This window comes from Salvelinus fontinalis, chromosome 14 (assembly GCF_029448725.1).
Source record: "Salvelinus fontinalis isolate EN_2023a chromosome 14, ASM2944872v1, whole genome shotgun sequence".
NCBI classification, from domain to species: domain Eukaryota; kingdom Metazoa; phylum Chordata; class Actinopteri; order Salmoniformes; family Salmonidae; genus Salvelinus; species Salvelinus fontinalis.
In genome coordinates, this window is record NC_074678.1 from 17140392 (window position 1) to 17161844 (window position 21453).

Consider the following 21453-nt stretch of genomic DNA (forward strand, 5'->3'; position numbering starts at 1 on the left):
TTGTTTACATGCGTGATGGACAGACAAGTGTAGCCCATGGCGCAAGATACGACTGAAAATGTGCATGTGGAGAGAGAGCTAGAGAGGGTTGAGGAGGAGGCTTGAAACGCTGGGTATCTTGTTATGACATGCATTATATGAATTAGGTCCACAGAATTATACCTAGGAGGAGCGGCTTCTATGGAGTAACTTTGAATGTCCTTTGACATAGCTTGAGATAGCTAACAAGCTTGAGTGTGCAGAGTGGTACCAGAATTAAAAACACGTCTTACCTTTTTGTAGTTAATAAATCCAACGTGAAACATGATAACTAGGCCTGTTGTATCCTTAACTAGCATTGAAAAAGTGAATCCATTATTCTACAGCTAATAAAAATCAGGCTCACTATCTCCTGAATCAAGCATGAATGTAACGTTAGTACAGTCAGTAGCCTATGCTTCGGAGGGGGGAGGGGAAGGTAGCCTAAACACGCACAGGCAAATATTTTTCGCTTGCAGGCAGACACTGGAATAAGTTTTTGAGTGACAGAGTGAGGGCTTTGCCTTGGCGCTTAGTTGGTTTTGTTGTTGTAATAGATGGCTGGAACGTAAAATAATATTATTAGCCAGTTCCCATGCATTTAAAATAACGGTTCTGTTCCGGAACAGTATGGATCACTTTCGTTCCGGGATCGGTTTCTTTTCCTTGAAAAGAAAAATCAGTTCTGTTCTCTGAACCGGTTCCAACCCCTGGTATCACTTCTCAACGTATAAATAGTTCAGTACAGTATCTATGTTGCACCAAACAGGTTGCCTTTTTGTAATTTTTTGTAATATTCCTTCCTATCTAAGGGGCCTTTTTCTCCTCTTTGCTTATCTCACTGGTCTCTCCTTCTCTCTCTCCATCCCTCCATCCTCTCTCAGGCATTCCCCCTGCCAGTGGTACGGGTACGTTACAGATGTACCTTTTAGACATAAACGACAATGCTCCTCATGTCTTCCCTCCGGAAGTGGAGATGTGTGAGAAGCCTGAGCCCAACGCCATCAACATCACCGCCAGCGACCCCGATCTGACCCCTAACGCCGGCCCCTTTGCCTTCGAACTGGCCAACCGGCCAGCAGACGCACGACGAAACTGGACCCTCACACGCCTCAATGGTTAGTGTGTGTCTGTGTTTTATCTTTCCTGTCTTTCTTCTACTCCCTGTCACTACATTACTCTATTGCCTTCAATGAAATTCAAAAATGCTTTATTGCCATGACAAAATAACTTGTTCAAAATTGTTCCCCATCTCGCTATGTCTCTTTCTTTCTCTCACCTTCCCTATATTACTCTCTCTCAATTCAATTCAATATACTGACATGTAAAAGTCTTAATTGACATGAAAAGTAAAAAACGTACATTGCCAAAGTAAACACTTAAGCTGAGTGTACAAAACGTTAGGAACACCTGTTCTTTCCATGACAGACTGACCAGGTGAATCCGGATGAAAGCTATGATCCCTTATTGATGTCACTTCTTAAATCCACTTCAATCAATATAGATGAATGGGAGGAGACAGGTTAAAGAAGTATTTATAAGCCTTGAGACAATTGAGACATGGCTTGTAATGTATGCCATTCAGAGGGTGAATGTGCAAGACAAAAGATTTAATGCCTTTGAACGGGGTATGGTAGTAGGTGCCGGCTTGAGCGTGTCAAGAACTGGAACGATGCTGGGTTTTCCCCGCTCAACCGTTTCCTGTGTGTATCAAGAATGGTCCACCACCCAAAGGACATCCAGCCAACTTGACACAACTGTAGGAAGCATTTGAGTCAACATGGGCCAGCATCCCTGTCGAATGCTTTTGACTTCTTGTAGAGTCCATGTCCTGATGAATTGAGGCTGTTCTGAGGGCAAAAGGGGGTACAAATCAATATTAGGAAGGCGTTCCTAATGTTATGTACACTTAGTGTATAACAACGATGGTCAAATAAGACAGAAATATACTAGACTGTTAGTGGTGAAGCAATAATAATGTATTGTTAATAGTGATAATAATATTAACAGCAATTACAACAAATAATAATAATGAGAATAATAAAAAATAAAACCTGTAGCCTTCTAGTGGTAACCTGACTTCTAGACTTCTAGTGGTAACCTGACTTCTAGTGGTAACCTGACTTCTAGACTTCTAGTGGTAACCTGACTTCTAGTGGTAACCTGACTTCTAGACTTCTAGTGGTAACCTGACTTCTAGTGGTAACCTGACTTCTAGACTTCTAGTGGTAACCTGACTTCTAGTGGTAACCTGACTTCAAGACTTCTTGTGGTAACCTGACTTCTAGTGGTAACCTGACTTCTAGACTTCTAGTGGTAACCTGACTTCTCTCTCTGTCTCTCTTTTTCTCTCTCCCTCATTCCCTGTCTATCCCGTCTCTTTATTTCGCTCTTACTCCGCCTCCCTCCCTAACTCTCTCTCTCTTACTCCGCCACCCTAACTCTCTCTCTCTCTCTTACCCTAACTCTCTCTTACCCTAACTCTCTCTTACCCTAACTCACTCTCTCTCTCTCTCTCTCTCTCTCTCTCTCTCTCTCTCTCTCTCTCTCTCTCTCTCTCTCTCTCTCTTACCCGAACTCTCTCTTACCCTAACTCTCTCTTACCCTAACTCTCTCTTACCCTAACTCACTCTCTCTCTCTCTCTCTCTCTTACCCTAACTCTCTCTCTCTCTCTCTCTCTCTCTTACCCTAACTCTCTCTTACCCTAACTCACTCTCTCTCTCTCTCTCTCTCTCTCTTACCCTAACTCTCTCTCTCTCTCTTACCCTAACTCTCTCTCTCTCTCTCTTACCCTAACTCTCTCTTACCCTAACTCTCTCTTATCCTAACTCACTCTCTCTCTCTCTCTCTCTCTCTCAATCCCAGGTGAATATGCTCAGATCAGGCTGCGGATAGGTTTTCTGGAGAGTGGTATCTACGAGGTTCCAATCATCATCACAGACTCAGGCAACCTGCCCATGTCCAATACATCCTACCTGAGGGTCAAGGTGTGTCAGTGTGATCACCATGGAGATTGTGTGGACATGGAACGCATCATCGCAGCAGGCCTGGGCACTGGAGCCATCATCGCCATCCTCATCTGTATCATCATAATGCTAGGTCAGTCAGGTTGTATGCAGGCACACACACATCTTATAGCTACAGAACATAATCTATGTACAGTACCAGTCAAAAGTTTGGACACACCTACTCATTCCAGGGTTTTTCTTTATTTGTACTATTTCTACATTGTAGAATAATAGTGAAGACATCAAAACTATGAAATAACACATATGGAATCATGAGGTCACCAAAAAAGTGTTAAACAAATCAAAATATATTTTCAGCATACGTGGGAACTCTTTCAAGACTGTTGGAAAAGTATTCCAGGTGACTACCACATGACGTTGGTTGAGAGAATGCCAAGAGTGTGCCAAGCTGTCATCAAGGCAAAGGGTTGCTACTTTGAAGAATCTCAAATAGGAAATATATTTTAATTCGTTTAACACTTTTTTGGTTTCTGCATGATTTCATATGTGTTATTTCATAGTTTTGATGACTTCACTATTGTTTACAATGTAGAAAATAGAAAAAATAAAGAAAAACCCTGGAATGAGTTGGTGTGTCCAAACTATTGACTGGTACTGTAAACGTTTGGCCACCCTGCTGCTCTTCCCAGACAGCAGCTACAGTAGATTACAGTAGCTACATTAAAAGCTATCCTTAAATCCGCCTTCCCCAAACTTAAGCACCCCCCTTTAGGAGATAAGTACCCCTCCCCCACTGCATAGAACCCTCCTCACGACAGCCTCTTGACAGCCCTCCACCACCATCCTCCCCCAGCCTCGCCCACCTACCACCCAGCCTCCCCACCCCCTCCTCTCAGTCAATCTCTGAAAATCCGCCCAGATTATGTGGATCAAACCAGGCAATCACTGATCAAGCTCCCGTCAAGCTTTAAAACTACTCCCCTGATTCTCTTTACATGGCAGAGAAATATGGTTGAATTAAAACTAAAACTGCATATCGTCTGTTTATAGGTATTCATTCTTACCTTCTTTCTATTTTCTTCTACACTGCCCCTGCCTCCTTCCCCCTCTTTCTTCTTCCCCCTCTTTCTTCTTCCCCCCCTCATTGCTCTCTCTCGGTTAAGCAAATGTAGTGTAAATGGGGCCTTTGATGCAATGTGCACTAGTGCTGATATCACATTTAAACTGATCAAATTAAATGGTGGTGAAGTTCTAATTATCCACTCCTCTCTCTCTCTCTCTCTCTCTCTCTCTCTCTCTCTCTCTCTCTCTCTCTCTCTCTCTCTCTCTCTCTCTCTCTCTCTCTCTCTCTCTCTCTCTCTCTCTCTCTCTCTCTCTCTCTCTCTCTCTCTCTCTCTCTCTCTCTCTCTCTCTCTCTCTGTCTGTCTGTCTGTCTGTCTGTCTGTCTGTGTAGTGATGGTGTTGTTCTTTGTGATGTGGATGAAGAGGAGGGATAAGGAACGTCAGGCCAAGCAGCTGCTGATCGACCCGGAGGACGATGTCAGAGACAACATACTGAAGTACGACGAAGAGGGAGGAGGAGAGGAGGACCAGGTAGAGTAAGCACACAAACACAGATGGACGCACACACTGATGGACGGACTCACACACATACACAGGAGTACCAGGTACACGCACACATGTATGAACACACGCACGCACACATGTATGAACATACGCACGCACAATTATCACGCTGATAGCATTAGCATAATGGTAGCATAGCCACACAGACACACAGATACACACACACCGAGGGACTGTAACATTGGCGGTTGTAGGACCTAACCAACCAGTCATTGGATATTAATTGAGCTCTGAGAGGGGGTGATAAACATTTATCGCCATGGTGATGGCATGGGAGGTAGGGGTTAGGGCGAGAGGCCATCTTTCACTGCGATGGATGGTACTCCCCTCCCTCCCGCTGTTGCATCGGGGAATCGGCAGTGCTGGGAAATTAACTGTTGGAGAGTGGATTGGCTAGTTCCCCATGATCACCCCCCCTGCTGTGGGATGGATTAGTAATGTCTGTCTGGAACTCCTAGTAGGGAGGGGTTATGGGGCATGGCTAGGCCGGGGACAGCTACAGGAGCAGTCACGCGGTCTGGCTCTCTGGTGCTACACTGAGGCCAATGGCGGAGGTTGCATCCCTATGGGTTCTGGTCAAAAGTAGTGCACTATAAACGTATTAGGATGTAATTTGGCCTCTCTGACACAAAGACAGCCAGGCATACAGTTACAGTACCGCCTCCCAAATGAAAAACACGCACCCTCACTGCACATGTTACGTTTTGAAGTGCTAATACAATTTCATCCGATTTTTGTGAACCTAGCCTGCCATCCTGGTATCAAATATTGAGCATGGCAAGCTTTTCTCCAGTTACAATGGCTCCTTGGCTGGCTGTAGAGATGGCTGTGTCTGCATCACAAATGGCACCCTATTCCATATACAATGCCATACTTTTGACCAGAGCCTATGGGCACTGATCAAAGATAGTGCAGAATAAAGAGAATGCCATTGGGGACTCAGCCTGGTCCTCTTCTCCTCTGTCTGGAAAATAACAATATAACCAAGGCCAGGGACAAACCCATCTGTATTTATCCCACCATTTCCTCTCCTCCTCTCCTGTTCTCTCTGTCCTTCATGTTATTGTGGCATTCACAGCTCTCCCTGAAACCGTTTCAGTGGTTAGCTATTGCAGTGAACAATGTCCAAGGTGGTTACATGACCAGGTTTTATTGTCCCTGAAAAGGGTCATTTAGTCCATCTCCCCTGGAGATTGATGTTTCATCATGTGTTTCCGGATGATTCATCAATGAATCAGACACTCCATTCAAAAGTAGAAAGGATCAGAGGACATATCTCTTAACCTTCTATCTCTCTCTCTTTCTCTCTCTCTCTCTCTCTCTCTCTCTCTCTCTCTCTCTCTCTCTCTCTCTCTCTCTCTCTCTCTCTCTCTCTCTCTCTCTCTCTCTCTCTCTCTCTCTCTCTCTCTCTCTCTCTCTCTCTCTCTCTCTCTCTCTCTCTCTCTCTCTCTCGCTCTCTCTCGCTCTCTCTGTCTCACTCACTCTGGTTCCAACCGCCGTTTCTTTGTGAGACACATGGTAGGGGAACGGATGATCGCCACATTTGTAGTACCCACCGTGAACTACTATTCCTCTCTATCCCTCTCTCCCTCCACACCCCTCTCTCCTCCCTCCCTCTCTCCCTCCCTCAACCCTCTCTCTCTCTTTTCCCCACATCTCTCTATCCCCCACTATCCAGGACTATGACCTGAGCCAGCTGCAGCAGCCCGATGCTTTGGAGCCAGAGATGGTAAAGGTGGGAATCAGGCGTATGGACGAGAGACCCCTCCACCAGGACCACCTGTACCCCCTCCGCTCTGCTGCACCCCACCCAGGAGATATAGGAGACTTCATCCATGAGGTAGTTATGGATTGTGTGTGTTTTTTCTGTTGGGGGAGTGGGTGTTGTGTGTGTGTGTGTGTGTGTGTGTGTGTGTGTGTGTGTGTGTGTGTGTGTGTGTGTGTGTGTGTGTGTGTGTGTGTGTGTGTGTGTGTGTGTGTGTGTGTGTGTGTGTGTGTGTGTGTGTGTGTGTGTGTGTGTGTGTGTGTGTGATCATTAGTGTGCTTGCTTGCATGTGTGTCATTGTGTGAAACTGTGTGTGTGAAACTATGTGCATGAGATTGTGTTTATGCTTGTGTGTGCGTGACTGTGTGACTTGTGTGTGTGTATCTGACTCACTGTGTGACACAGAAAGAGAGGGAGCATCCATGTCTCTATGTGTAATTCTTAATTAGCTTTTCTAACAGTGCAGATTAGCGTGGTACAGACATGGGCAGGCCCGGCTGGCTATTTTAAGGTTTAGTTTAGCTACTCTTCCTGGGGTCCACATGAAACATACACATACATGACAAAGTACAGAACAGCTATACACAACAACATGAGCTATTACATTACATTCAAAATAAAATCAAAAGTTAAATATTGGAAAGGCACCAAGAGACAAATAAAAAATACTATTTAGACACTATCATATTGTATAAACATATTCTTATTCTTACCCCTTCACCTTTCCCACATGTTGTTACATTACAGCCTTATTCTAAAATTGATTCAATTTGTGTTTTTTTCCCTCATCAATCTACACACAATACCCCATATTGACGAAGCAAAAACATTTTTGCAAAACAAACTGAAATATAACATTTACATAACTATTCAGACCCTTTAATCAGTACTTTGTTGAAGTACCTTTGGCAGCGATTACAGACTCGAGTCTGTAACAGACTTGTGATGCTACAAGCTTGGCACACCTGTATTTGAGGAGTTTCTCCCATTCTTCTCTGCAGATCCTCTCAAGTTCTGTCAGGTTGGATGGGGAGCGTTGCTGCACAGCTATTTTAAGGTCTCTCCAGAGATGTTTAATCTGGTTCAAGTCCGGGCTCTGGGTGGGCCACTCGACATTCAGAGACTTTTCCCGAAGCCACTCCTGAATTGTCTTGGCTGTGGGCTTAAGTCTGAGGTCCTGAGCGCACTGGAGCAGGTTTTCATCAAGGATTTTTCTGTACTTTGCTCTGTTCATCTTTCCCTCGATCCTGACTAGTCTCCCAGAGATACGAATAAAGGCCTTTAGCTACACCCGCAATAACATCTGCTAAATATGTTTATGCGACCAATAAAATGAGATGTGACTACTTCTCTTCTAGTTTTTTAAGAAACATTTATGTGTTGAAATGCCCAACCACTTGAATAATCTATTTGCATTCAGTGATTTTGGTAAGTATTCAGGCCTAGCGATTAGAGCGTTGGGCCATTAACCGAAAGGTTGCTGGATCGAATCCCTGAGCTGACAAGGTAAAAATCTGTCGTTCTGCCCCTGAGCAAGGCAGTTAACCCACTGTTCCCCGGGCACCGAAGATGTGGATATCGATTAAGGCAGCCCCCTGCACCTCTCTGATTCAGAGGGGTTGGGTTAAATGCAGAAGACACATTTCAGTTGAATGCATTCAGTTGTACAACTGACTAGGTATCCCCCTTTCCCTTTCCAACAATGCAGTAATATCTAACAGTACACAATCTATTAAGACATTTTAAAACATGAGGACAAGCAACATCGGATTCTGGGAGTATGTATATATATATTTTCTTTATTTTTACTATTTTCTACATTATAGAATAAAAGTGAAGACATCAAAACTATGAAATAACACATGGAATCATGTAGTCACCAAAAATTGTGAAACAAATCCAAATATATTTTATATTTGAGATTCTTCAAAGTAGCCACACTTTGCCTTGATGACAGCTTTGGCATTCTCTGAACCAGATTCATGAGGTAGTCACCTGGAATGCATTTCAATTAACATGTGTGCCTTGTTAAAAGTTCATTTCTGTAATTTCTTTCCTTCTTAATGCGTTTGAGCCAATCAGTTGTGTTGGGACATGGTATGGGTAGTAAACAGAAGATAGCCCTTTTTCGTAAAATACCAATTCCATATAATGGAAAGAACAGCTCAAATAAGCAAAGAGAAACGACAGTCCATCATTACTTACGACATGAAGGTCAGTCAATCCGGGAAATTTCAAGAACTGAAAGTTTCTTCAAGTGCAGTGTCGTGTCTTTACTATCATTAAATTGAAGACTTCGTTTTTATCAAAGATTCCTGTAATTAGTATTACGCGATTAAACTGAATAATCATGTAACTGTAATTAACTAGGAAGTCGGGGCACCAAGGAAAATCACAAAGTTATAATTTCCCAATATAACCTTTCAGATATTTTCAGATCTGATCAATAGTCTTCTTAATTAATTAATTATTTACTTTACCTCACGTTAGTCTCATTCCAAACGTTGTACATTGTTGTTTATCTGCACGAACCCAGTCTTCACTATGAGTCATCCATACATCAATTGTCTTAAATCATTTATTTATTACTAACTAAGTAATTCACAGAAATGCATAAACAAACAAATAAAGTAAAAATGGTTACAAGAAATGATAGGAGAATGTGCCCTAGTGGGCTAAACCGGCATGGCGGCTTGTTAGACAAAAAGTGGGGGTTGACTAAGAAGTCACTACAGAGTTAATAATTATAACAATTGAAATGCTAATCCTTTACACATGAACGCTCACTCATTCGGGAACAATTGCAATCAATATATATATTTACGCTCAGTGTGTCATCTTGATCGCTGTTGAAAAGTTAGTTTCTGTTGGAGAGTTACCGTCCTCTCTCTCTCTCTCTCTCTCTGTTGTAGGTAGTTCAGAGTGACATTCATTTGTGTTGTTGTAGAATGGATGTTTCGGCGGTTGTCGTTCTTCGCGTTCAATGATACCGAATTCCTAGCTGCAGACTAGTAATTAATATCAAAGACTTGTTCTTATTCTGTCGGTATCGATAGTCTAAGAGTTTAACCACGTGGTATGGTTAAAAGATTCAGCAATGGTCTACAACCTTTGTCCTCCCGTGATTGAGAGAAACATGGTCTGGTGATAATTTCTCAAAGTTGGGTTTTATTTGGAATTGCAGAAAAGGGGCTGTCCCAGGATGCCTGACCCTAACTGGGCTCAGGGGCGGTCGTCTGATTTAGTTCAAATCAAAAGGGAATTGTATTTTCCTTCATTAAACAGTCCAAAATCATATTACACAATTTTACAAACAGTATCATACTCATTCATATTATACAACAATTAGATGTGAACCTCATATCTGAGGCTATTATATAAACAGCGTTATGGTAATGTGGCCGCACCATCTCCCATGAGCTTCCCCAAGTTGTAACAAACGGACCAGTTTGTAGCTGGATTCTTCACCGATCTTTTATACTTTCTCCGGAACATGAAATTTGTTCGTACCTCAAGTTCTGTGAGGTGGAAGAAATTCCCTTTCTAATTTTTCAAAATAAAAGCCTGAAACTATGTCTAAAGCCTGGACACAGCCTGAGGAAGCCATTGGAAAGGGAATCTGGTTGATACCCCTTTAAATGGAAGAAAGATGGGCAAGGAAACACAGATTTAAAAATAAAAATAAATCACTTCCGGGTAAGATTTCCTCAGGTTTTTGCCTGCAGAATCAGTTTTGTTGTACTCACAGACAATATATTTGACAGTTTTGGAAACTTTGGAGTGTTTTCTATCCTAATCTGTAAATTATATGCATATTCTACGATCTGGACCTGAGAAATAGTCTGTTTACCTTGGGAACGTTATTTAAAAAATGAAAAATAATCTGACCCCTAGCGTCAAGAGGTTTCAACAGACACATCTCAACATCAACTGTTCAGAGGAGACTCAGGCCTTCATAAATCAGGCCTTCATGGTCGAATTGCCGCAAAGAAACCACTACTAAAGGACACCAATAAGAAGAAGAGACTTGCTTGGGCCAAGAAACACGAGCAATGGACATTCGACCGGTGGAAATCTGTCCTTTGGTCTGATGAGTCCAAATTTGAGATTTTTGGTTTCAACCTCCGTATCTTTGTGAGACACATAGTAGGTGAACGGATGATCTCCACTTGTGTGGTTCCCACCGTGAAGCATGGAGGAGGAGATGTTATGGTGCTTTGCTGGTGACACTCTCCGTGATTTATTTAGAATTCAAGGCACACTTAACCAGCATGGCTACCATAGCATTCTGCAGCGATTTGCCATCCCATCTGGTTTGTGCTTGGTGGGACTATCATTTGTTTTTCAACAGGACGATGACCCAACACACCTCCAGGCTGTGTAAGGGCTATTTGACCAAGAAAGCAAGTGATGGAGTTCTGCATCAGATGACCGCAGAGTGAAGGAAAAGCAGCCAACAAGTGCTCAGCATATGTGGGAAATCAAGTGTTGGAAAAGCATTCTAGGTGAAGCTGGTTGAGAGAATGCCAAGTGTGTGCAAAGCTGTCAAGGCAAAGGGTAAAAATAGAGAAACACCCTGGAATGAGTAGGTGTGTTCAAACTTTTGACCAGTACTGTATGAGACAATCACGTTAAAACTTCTTGTCAATAGGGGGGCGCTGTTTTCACTTTGGAAAAAATCGTGCCCAAATGAAACGGCCTCGTACTCTTTTCTAGATCATACAATATGCATTATATTATTACTATTGGATAGAAAACACTCAGAAGTTTCTAAAACTGTTTGAATTATGTCTGTGAGTAAAACAGAACTCATTTTGCAGCAAACTTCCATGCGGGAAGTGAAAAATCTGAAAACGAGGCTCTGTTTTAGGGCCTGCCTATTCAATTGCCTTATATTTATCGATATGCATGCACTTCATACGCCTTCCACTAGATGTCAACAGGCAGTGGAAGGTGGAATTGGGTGTCTAGCTTGATCTGAGGCCAAACAAGAGCTTTTGGAGTGGCAGGTCAGGAATTCTTTGTCTACCAAGGCGCGCCGCGGAGCTCGACATTGGCTTCTGAAAAGCGTTACGTATACACGGCGAATATCTCCGGCTCTGATTTTATTTGATACATGTGATAATAACATCATAAAGTAGTTTTTTTCAACCGGGTTTTATCAGTTTATTCAATGTTTATTGGGACTTTTGGAATTTTCCGTTCTTTGCGCCAAGAGTTGATGGGCATGTTCGCGCCACATGGCTAGCCAAGGTTGCTAATTCGACAGAAGAAATGGAAATTCTAAAACCAAACAACGATTTATTCTGGACCAAGGACTCCTTGTACAACATTCTGATGGAAGCTCAACAAAAGTAAGAAAACATTTATGATGTTATTTCGTATTTCTGTGTAAAATGTTGAGTCCTATTCTCCGCCGTTTTGGTGAGCGCTGTCTTGCAATAACGCAAGCTGTATGTTATGGTAAAGTTATTTTAAAAAATCTAACACAGCGGTTGCATTAAGAACCAGTGTATCTTTCATTTGCCATACCACAAGTATTTTTATGTAAAGTTTATGATGAGTTCTTTGGTCAGATTAGGTGAGTGTCCAAAATATCTCTGGAGATTCTGGTGAATCGATGCTACGTATTCACAATGTATAATGTATAAGACTGTCATCTGATGAATTTGTTCAAGGTTAGTGATTCATTTTATATCTTTTGCTGGTTTTTGCGAAAGCTACCCTTTCCGGTGAATAAATGTGTTTGTGTGTTTGGCTATTGTGGTAAACTAATATAATTCTATATTGTGTTTTCGCTGTAAAACACTTAAAAAATCTGAAATATTTTCTGGATTCACAAGATATTTATCTTTCATTTGCTGTACACCATGTATTTTTCATAAATGTTTTATGATGAGTATTTAGGTATTTCACGTTGCTCTCTGTAATTATTCTGGCTGCTTTGGTGATATTTTTGATGGTAGCTGCAATGTAAAACTATGATTTATACCTCAAATATGCACATTTTCGAACAAAACATAAATCTATTGTATAACATGTTATAAGACTGTCATCTGATGAAGTTGTTTCTTGGTTAGTGACAAATTTTATCTCTATTTTGTCGGTTTTGTGAAAGCTACCTATGCGGTAGAAACATGGTGAAAATATGGGGTTGTGTGTTTGGCTATTGTGGTTAGCTAATAGAAATACATATTGTGTTTTCGCTGTAAAACATTTTAAAAATCGGAAATGATGGCTGGATTCACAAGCTGTTTATCTTTCATTTGCTGTATTGGACTTGTGATTTCATGAAAATTATATTATATGATATCCCTGTCCCGTTAAGCTAGGCTATGCTAGTCAGCTTTTTTGATGAGGAGGATCCCGGAAGCGGGAGAGAGAAGTGGTAAGTTAAACCACACTGTTCACTGTTTAGAGTTAATTCACCTGTGGCTCCTCAAAAGAGAAGAAAAATGTAACTACTTAGATAAACACGCAATGACACACACACACATGCACACACATACAAACACATGCATTCACGCACGCATGTGTCCACAACGGGGCTAGTTTTGGTTTTATAATCCGTGATTGTCTGAAGTCCCTGCCACATATGTCTCGTGTCTGAGCCATTGAATTGCGATTCTACTTTGTCTCTAATGACGTTTTGGCTGTTTTATTGCCTTACAGAGAGCATAACTGGACTGTTTGTCCTCAACCATATTCCCAATCACCTTGCCATGGTTAAATACAGGTGGTCACGCTTTTAGTTTTGCATGAGTGATGCCATCTATCCACGGTTTTTGGTTTGGATAGGGAATGGTGGGAACAACATCTCCTATACACTTTCTGATGAACACAATCACTGTGTCAGTGTATACGTCAATGTTTTTCATGATCAAAACAATCTTGAAGCATGGATTCAGATTGGTCAGACCAGCTTTTGAACAGTCCTTACCACGGGTACTTCCTGTTTGAGTTTCTGCCCATAGGAAGGGAGACGTAGAATGGAGGCGTGATCTTATTTGTCGAAGGGAGGGCGGGGGAGGGCCTTGTAGCCGTCCCAATGGTCGAGAGTTTTTGATGCGCGAGTAGCGCAATCAATGTGTTGGTAAATCTCCGGTAGCGTTTTCCTCAGATTTGCTTTATTAAAATCCCCAGCTTCAATAAATGCGTCCTCAGGATATGCGTTTTCTAGTTTGCACAAAGTTCAGTGTAGTTAGTTTTTGAGAACTTTTGTGGTATCGTCTTGAGGGTGAATATACATGGTTGTGACGAAGTTTGGCATTTGATTGTGAGGTATTCAAGGTTGGTTGAACAATAGGACTTGAATTCCTGTACGTTACCACAGTCACACCATGAGTAGTTAATCATGAAACCTCCACTTTTCTATTTCCGGGAGAGCTCTTTATTCCTGTCTGTGCGATGTACTGAGAACCCAGCTGGCTGTATGGACGGGGACAGTATATCCGGAGAGAGGCATGAATCCTTGAAACAGAGTATGTTACAATCCCTGATTCTCTCTGGAAGGAGATGTTCGCCCTAAGCTTGTCTACTTTATTGTCCAGGGACCAAACATTAGTGAGTAATACAGTGCATTCGGAAAGTATTCAGACCCCTTGACTTTTTCCACATTTTATTACGTTACAGCCTTATTCTAAAATGTATGACATTATATTCAGACCCTTTGCTATGAGACTCGAAATTGAGCTCAGGTGCATCCTGTTACGTTTGACCACTTGTGGTAAATGTAATTGATTGGACATGATTTGGAAAGTCAAACACCTGTCTACATAAGATCCATCAGTTGAAAGTGCATGTCAGAGCAAAAACCAAGCCATGAGGTCAAAGGAATTGTTCGTAGAGCTCCTAGACAGGATTGTGTTAACTTCTTGCGACTACAGGGGGTGCTGTTTTCTCATTAGCATAATTGCATTACAGATTAAACGGCTTCCTACTAAATTCTTGCTCGTACAATATGCATATTATTACTATCATTGGATAGAAAACACTCTCTAGTTTCTATAGGCGTTGGAATTTTGTCTCTGAGTGGAACAGAACTCATTCTTCATTCTCATTCTAACGTGGTTAGCTAATAGATTTACATATTTTGTCTTCCCTGTAAAACATTTTAAAAATCTGAAATGGTGGCTTTATTCACAAGATCTGTATCTTTCATTAGGTGTCTTGGACTTGTGATTTAATGATATTTAGATGCTACTATTTAATTGTGACGCTATGCTAGGCTATGCTACTCAGTGTGGGGGGGTGGGGGGTGCTCCCGGACCCGGGGTAGATACTCGTGAAAGGTTAAGGCACAGATCTGGGAAAGGGTACCAAAACATTTCTGCGGCATTGAAGATACCCAATAACACAGTGGCCTCCATCCTTCGTAAATGGAAGAAGTTTGGAACCACCAAAACTCTTCCTAGAGCTGGCCGCCCGGCCAAACTGAGCAACCAGGGGAGAAGGGCCTTGGTCAGGGAGGTGACCAAGAACCTGATGGTCACTGTGACAGAGCTCCAGAGTTCTTCTGGAGATGGGTGAATCTTCCAGAAGGACAACCATCTCTGCACCACTCCACCAATCAGGTCTTTATGATAGAGTGGCCAGACGGAAGACACTCCTCAGTAAAAGGCTTGTGACAGCCCACTTGGAGTTTGCCAAAAGTAATTATTCTTAGACCATGATAAACAAGATTCCCTGGTCTGATGAAACCAAGATTGAACTCTTTGGCTGGAATGCCAAGCGTCACATCTTGAGGAAACCAGGCACTGCTCATCACCTGGCCAATACCATCCCTACAGGGATGCATGGTGGTGGCACTATCATGCTGTGGGGATGTTTTTTGAGGGAAAGATGAACGGAGCAAAGTACAGAGAGATCCTTGATGAAAACCTACTCCAGAGCTCTCAGTACCTCAGACTGGGGCAAAGGTTTACCTTCCAACAGGACAACGACCCTAAGCACACAGCCAAGACACAACAGGAGTGGCTTTGGGAAAAGTCTCTGAATGTCCTTGAGGGGCCATGCCAGAGCCCGGACTTGAACCTGATCCAACATCTCTGGAGAGACCTGAAAATAGCTGTGCAGCATCGCTCCCCATCCAACTTGACAGAGCTTGAGAGGATCTGCAGAGAACAATGGGAGAAACTCCCCAAATACAGGTGTGTCAAGATTGCAGCGTCATACCCAAGGAGACTGTAATCGCTGTCAAAGGTGCTTCAACAAAGTACTGAGTAAAGGGTCTGAATACTTACAGTTGAAGTCGGAAGTTTACATACACTTAGGTTGGAGTCATTAAAACTCATTTTTCAACGACTCCACAAATTTCTTGTTAACAAACTATAGTTTTGGTAAGTCGGTTCGGACATCTACTTTGTGCATGACACAAATACTTTTTCCAACAATTGTTTACAGACATATTATAATTCACTTATAATTCACTGTATCACAATTCCAGTGGGTCAAAAGTTTACATAAACTAAGTTGACTGTGCCATTAAACAGCTTGGAAAATTCCCAAAAATGATGTCATGGCTTTAGAACCTTCTGATAGGCTAATTGACATAATTTGAGTCAATTGGAGGAGTACCTGTGGATGTATTTCAAGGCCTACCTTCAAACTCAGTGCTTCTTTGCTTGACATCATGGGAAAATCCAAAGAAATCAGCCAAGAACTCAGAAAAAAATTGTAGACCTCCACAAGTCTGGTTCATCCTTGTGAGCAATTTCCAAACACCTGAAGGTACCACGTTCATCTGTTCAAACAATAGTACGCAAGTATAAACACCATGGGACCACGCAGCCGCCATACCACTCAGGAAGGAGACGAATTCTGTCGCCTAGAGATGAACGTACTTTGGTGTGAAAAGTGCAAATCAATCCCAGAACAACAGCAAAGGACCATGTGAAGATGCTGGAGTGTGGCTCAGTTGGTAGAGCATGGCGCTTGCAACGCCAGGGTTGTGGGTTCAATTCCCACGGGGGACCAGGATGAATATGTATGAACTTTCCAATTTGTAAGTCGCTCTGGATAAGAGCGTCTGCTAAATGACTTAAATGTAATGTAATGAATCTATATCCACAGTAAAACGAGTCCTATATCGACATAACCTGAAAGGCCGCTCAGCAAGGAAGAAGCCACTGCTCCAAAACCGCCATAAAAAAAAGCCAGACTACAGTTTGCAACTGCACTTGGGGACAAAGATCCTACTTTTTGGAGAAATGTCCTCTGGTCTGATGAAAAAAAAAATAGAACTGTTTGGCCATAATGACCATCGTTATGTTTGGAGGAAAAAGGGGGAGGCTTGCAAGCTGAAGAACACCATCCCAACCGTGAAGCACAGGGGTGGCAGCATCATGTTGTGGGAATGCTTTGCTGCAGGAGGGACTGGTGCACTTCACAAAATAGATGGCATCATGAGGGAGGAAAATGATGTGGATATATTGAAGCAACATCTCAAGACATCAGTCAGGAAGTTAAAGCTTGGTCGCAAATGGGTCTTCCAAATTAACAATGACCCCAAGCATACTTCCAAAGTTGTGGCAAAATGGTTTAAGAACAACAAAGTCAAGGTATTGGAGTGGCCATCACAAGCGCTGACCTCAATCCCATAGAAAATGTGTGGGCAGAACTGAAAATGCGCGTGCCAGCAAGGAGGCCTCAAACCTGACTCAGTTACACCAGCTCTGTCATGAGGAATGGGCCAAAATTCACCCAACTTATTGTGGGAAGCTTGTGGAAGGCTACCCGAAACGCTTGACACAAGTTAAACAATGTATAGACAATGCCAGCAAATACTAATTGAGTGTATGTAAACTTCTGACCCACTGGGAATGTGATGAAAGAAATAAAAGCTGAAGTAAATCATTCTCTCTGCTATTATTTTGACATTTCGCATTCTTAAAATCAAGTGGTGATCCTAACTGGCCTAAGACAGGGAATTGTTACTAGGATTAAATGTCAGGAATTGTCAAACTGAGTTTAAATGTATTTGGCTGAGGTGTATGTAAACTTCCGACTTCAACTGTATGTGAGGTTATATCTATATCTAGACGAGGTTCATGCTTGTCGAGCGGTTTATACATGTCTTTCAATTGATGATGACGTTGTTCTTCCTACGCTGAGTGTGTGTATGTCACTAGGTTAGGCAGGCAGGATAGGTATTTATGCCAAACACAGATCTGAATAATGAGGCGAGCTGTCATACATGGCGAGCTGATCTAGACAGCTTAATCTAGCAGAAATGACATGCCGATGCTTCCTCCACTGCCTCCCTTCTCAAGTCAATCAAATGAAGGAGACAGTTGGGGGTATGGCATGCAGAAATTCCCAAAACATGTCTAGAGCTTCAGCTTATCAGATTTGTTTTATTAGTTTTAGCACTAGGACAAGACGTCAGTCAATAATAACACTTTAAAACAAAGTTATAATAAATTCTGTCAGTTGTGGTGTAGTAGGGCGCGTGTGTGTGTGCGTGTGTGTAATCTGCTGAATCTCCTCAGAGAGACTACCCAGCATCTGTCCATCCTGACCTAAATACTGCTCTCTTCTCTCCTCCCTCCATAACCCCTCCTTCTTCTCCTCTTCCCTTGCTCTCCTACTACCTATATTTTATTCATTCTATATCTCTCACTCCCTCTATTTCTCTCTCTTCCGCCTCTTTTTTCCTGCTTTTTCTCTCTCTTTCTGTTTCTTCTTTGTTCTTTCCCTTTACCTCTTTCTCTTTTTCCCTATTTGTCTCCCCCTCTGTCTTGCTATCTCTCCTTTACTCTCTCTCTATTTACTTATCTCTCCTCCCTCCTCTCATTTTGTCTCTCTCTCTCTCTCAACCCTCATCTATCCTCACCCCTCTCCCCCTCCCCAGGGTCTGAAGGCAGCTGATAACGACCCGACGGCGCCCCCCTACGACAGCCTGCTGGTTTTTGACTATGAGGGCAGCGGCTCCACCGCCGGCTCCCTCAGCTCCCTTCACTCGTCTTCCTCCGGCGGAGACCAGGACTACGACTACCTCAGTGACTGGGGCCCGCGCTTCCGCAAGCTGGCAGACCTCTACGGCGGAGGGGACGACTAGGACTAGCCCCTCGCTGGGGCCGGAGAGGGGTCTGGGAAGGGGCGATTGGTGGGTGGGATGGGGGAGAACGTGGAGGGGGGCTTTTTTAAGTCATGGGACGTTGAAGGAGTGCTGGTTGTGAAGAGACTTTTATTTTGGCGGACTGGAACAGAGGATAAGAAACGAAATGGAGTACATTGGTATGGCAACTGCTAGCCTAGCCTGCTAGCATGGAGGATAATTGAGGTTCCGTGGGGTGTTAGACCACATGCTAAGGGTTGCTAACAGTTCGAGTACGTTTGTGTGGTGACTGCTAGCTTAGCCTGTTAATATACAGGCTAAATGAGGCTAGCGGAGTGTTCGCCCACATGCTTAGGGACACAACGCTCAGAGGACAACATTGGAAGGAAACCGACCGTTGGTACTTTGACTGGTGGTTAACAGTGAATGAGAGAGCCTGGGCTCTCACGCAGCGGTTAGTGATGCTAAAGACGCTCAGTTACACTTGAATCTCACAGTACAGAAGCACTGGGGTAAAACGTGCCTTTTTGTACATTCGTTTGATTCTGTTTAAGTTTTCTGTTCATCATGACTTTCAAGGTCCTGACTCTTGCTGGGATTTCAGGCTGTAAGAGAGCGGATGTTTAAAATGAGGAACGCACGCTTCACCACGTGTGTGTAGTGTGTGAAAGTTTGTGTGTTCGGGTTACACGTCACTGAGTGTGTATGCTATCATCATTGCCATGGAAACACACAGGATGAACACTCCCCATTGTTGGATTGAGATCAATGAGTGAAGACATGTACAGTAAACGATAAAAGACTCTAGATAGTTTCCGTGTTTTTCTTTGTTTTGCTTTAAGCTTTTTTTCACATTCTAACTTATGCAGCTGGTTGCAAACTAAAACGAGTCACCAGTCCTATATATTGTAGCAAAGATATTGTTTTGATACTCTGAGGTTTGGTCGGTGGTCGATCAAAACCAGAGTTGGGATAATTTCCATTTCATTTTCAGTCAATTCAGGAAGTAAATTGAAATTCCAAATCCAATTTTCCACAATGTTTCTCTTTGAGAAAAATGTGGAATTGAAATTTCATTTTACATCCTGAATTGACTAACTTAAAAAAGGAATTGACCCCAACTCTGACTAAACCAAGACGACGATGATGATGAATATGTTGATTCTGTCCATTCATCTGCCTTACTGTTCTTCTGGTTCTCATCTCTGATTGGCAACTCACTGTAAACACAAATATGTACAGATTGTATCTTATTTTCTGTTGTTATTTTTTGAGCGTAGTCTCTGAAACAAATGCTACTATCCAGAACCCTGTATATGTATAATTTGGATTAACGATTAAACGTTTTTTGCATGTTTTTATCTATTCATTATAGAAGGATTCAAAATCTTTACAAAAACATGCACGCACACATACAAATACAGACACACACACAATGTTTGTTTTATTGTCCTTTACTGTCCAAACAATTTATTCCCATTCACATTTATTTTCCCCCCTAACTCCTAAACCTAACCCTTAACTTCTAAACCTAAAATAGCCTTTGTCCTTGTGGGGACCGGCGAAATGTCCCCACTTGTCCGAATGTCCGACTTCTGTTCCCCGCAAGGATAGTGAAACCACACACACACGGAGAGGGACACTCCCTTCCCTACCCCCAAACCAGGGGTTCCAGCACTTTTTCAGAGCTATCTTATCTCTCTCCTCCATCATTCCATCCCCAGGGTGCACTGTCTCTTCATTATAGACCGTAGTGTGGTGAAGATTGAGAAGAAGGCGTGGGCTGTTAGTGTGAGAGAAGAGACCAGGTGCAGAGAAGAGGCTAAGGATAAACATAATACTTTACTAAGAAACGGTAACCGCAGGATCACAGTACACTTGAAAAAACAACAAACACTAAGTCTCAAACTCATTCAGGAAACAAACGCACACGGTAAACAATTCAAGCTACATCGTATTTGCATTCCGCTGGCCAGAACCGCTTGGAGAGAAAGGCACATGGGTGTAGTTTCTTGTCCTCCTCCTTCTGCTGTGAAAGGACCGCCCCTGCTCCGGTGTCCGAGGCGTCCACCTCCACCACAAAGGGACGAGTCGGATCAGGATGAATGACGATAGGTCCAGAGGTGAAAAGTCCCTTGAGCTCCATGAAAATGCACTGTCAGCCTCGGGGGTCCAGCAAAAACAGGTTGGGGACTTGCGGGTTAGGACCGGGAGAGGTGCTGCCACCGCACCAAAGATGCATATACAACCCCTGTACAAATTGGCAAACCCAAGGAACCGCTGGACTTGCTTGAGTGAGGTGGGACGGAGCCAGTCGGCGACCACCTCAATCTTTGCGGGGTACATTTGGATGCCTGCGGTAGAGATAATGTGACCCAGGACGGAAACCTGGGATACGTTGAACTCACACTTCTCTATCTTGACATATAGTTGACTCTGCAGGAGGCGTCTCAGGACTTGCCGGATGTGCCGTATTTGTTCCGGAAGGGTCTTGGAGAAGATCAAGATGTCGTCGAGGTAAACAGAGACGAACCGATTCAACATATCCCGCAGGGTGTCATTGTCCATGACTGCTGCTTCAGAGGGACGACCCCGGGGAGGTGTGGTGCCGGGTAGGAGTTCTATGGCACAATCATAAGGACGATGAGGAGTAAGGGTGCCGGCCTGCCTCTTACTGAAGGCCTCCCTGAGGTCGAAGTATTCGGGAGTTTCTTCAAGGGTATCTTCAAGAGTATCTTCAAGGGATGCAGGATGCAGGTCTTCAAGGGATGCAGGAGGACACAGCGAGGCTCTTGGTGGGGGTCTTAGACAGTCCTTACCCCCAGTCTAGTAGATGTCCCGTGGACCAGGAAGCTAATGGGTTATGTAGTACTAGCCAGTGGTTCCCTAGGATAAGGGGGTTCTCAGGAACAGTGATCAACAGAAAACTAAGAGTTTTAAAGTGGTCCACCCTAACCTGCTGTAGAAAGGGGTTGGTCTGATTTTCCTCCTGACCGGAGCCAATTGATGGTTTGAA

At 43.1% G+C, this 21453-nt stretch overlaps 1 protein-coding gene across 1 annotated transcript in view; it reads left to right on the top strand.

Moving 5' to 3' along the window:
* cdh2 (cadherin 2, type 1, N-cadherin (neuronal)) overlaps positions 1–19804 on the top strand; it is a 77710-nt gene extending 57906 nt beyond the window's left edge. Inside the window, exons 12-16 of the mRNA XM_055944064.1 lie at positions 903–1136; positions 2885–3118; positions 4442–4581; positions 6293–6454; positions 18231–19804. Of these exons, the coding sequence (XP_055800039.1) occupies positions 903–1136; positions 2885–3118; positions 4442–4581; positions 6293–6454; positions 18231–18437 (977 nt within the window). The 3' untranslated portion in view covers positions 18438–19804. The remainder of the gene's footprint in view (positions 1–902; positions 1137–2884; positions 3119–4441; positions 4582–6292; positions 6455–18230) is intronic.
* The last annotated feature ends 1649 nt before the right edge of the window (positions 19805–21453 follow it).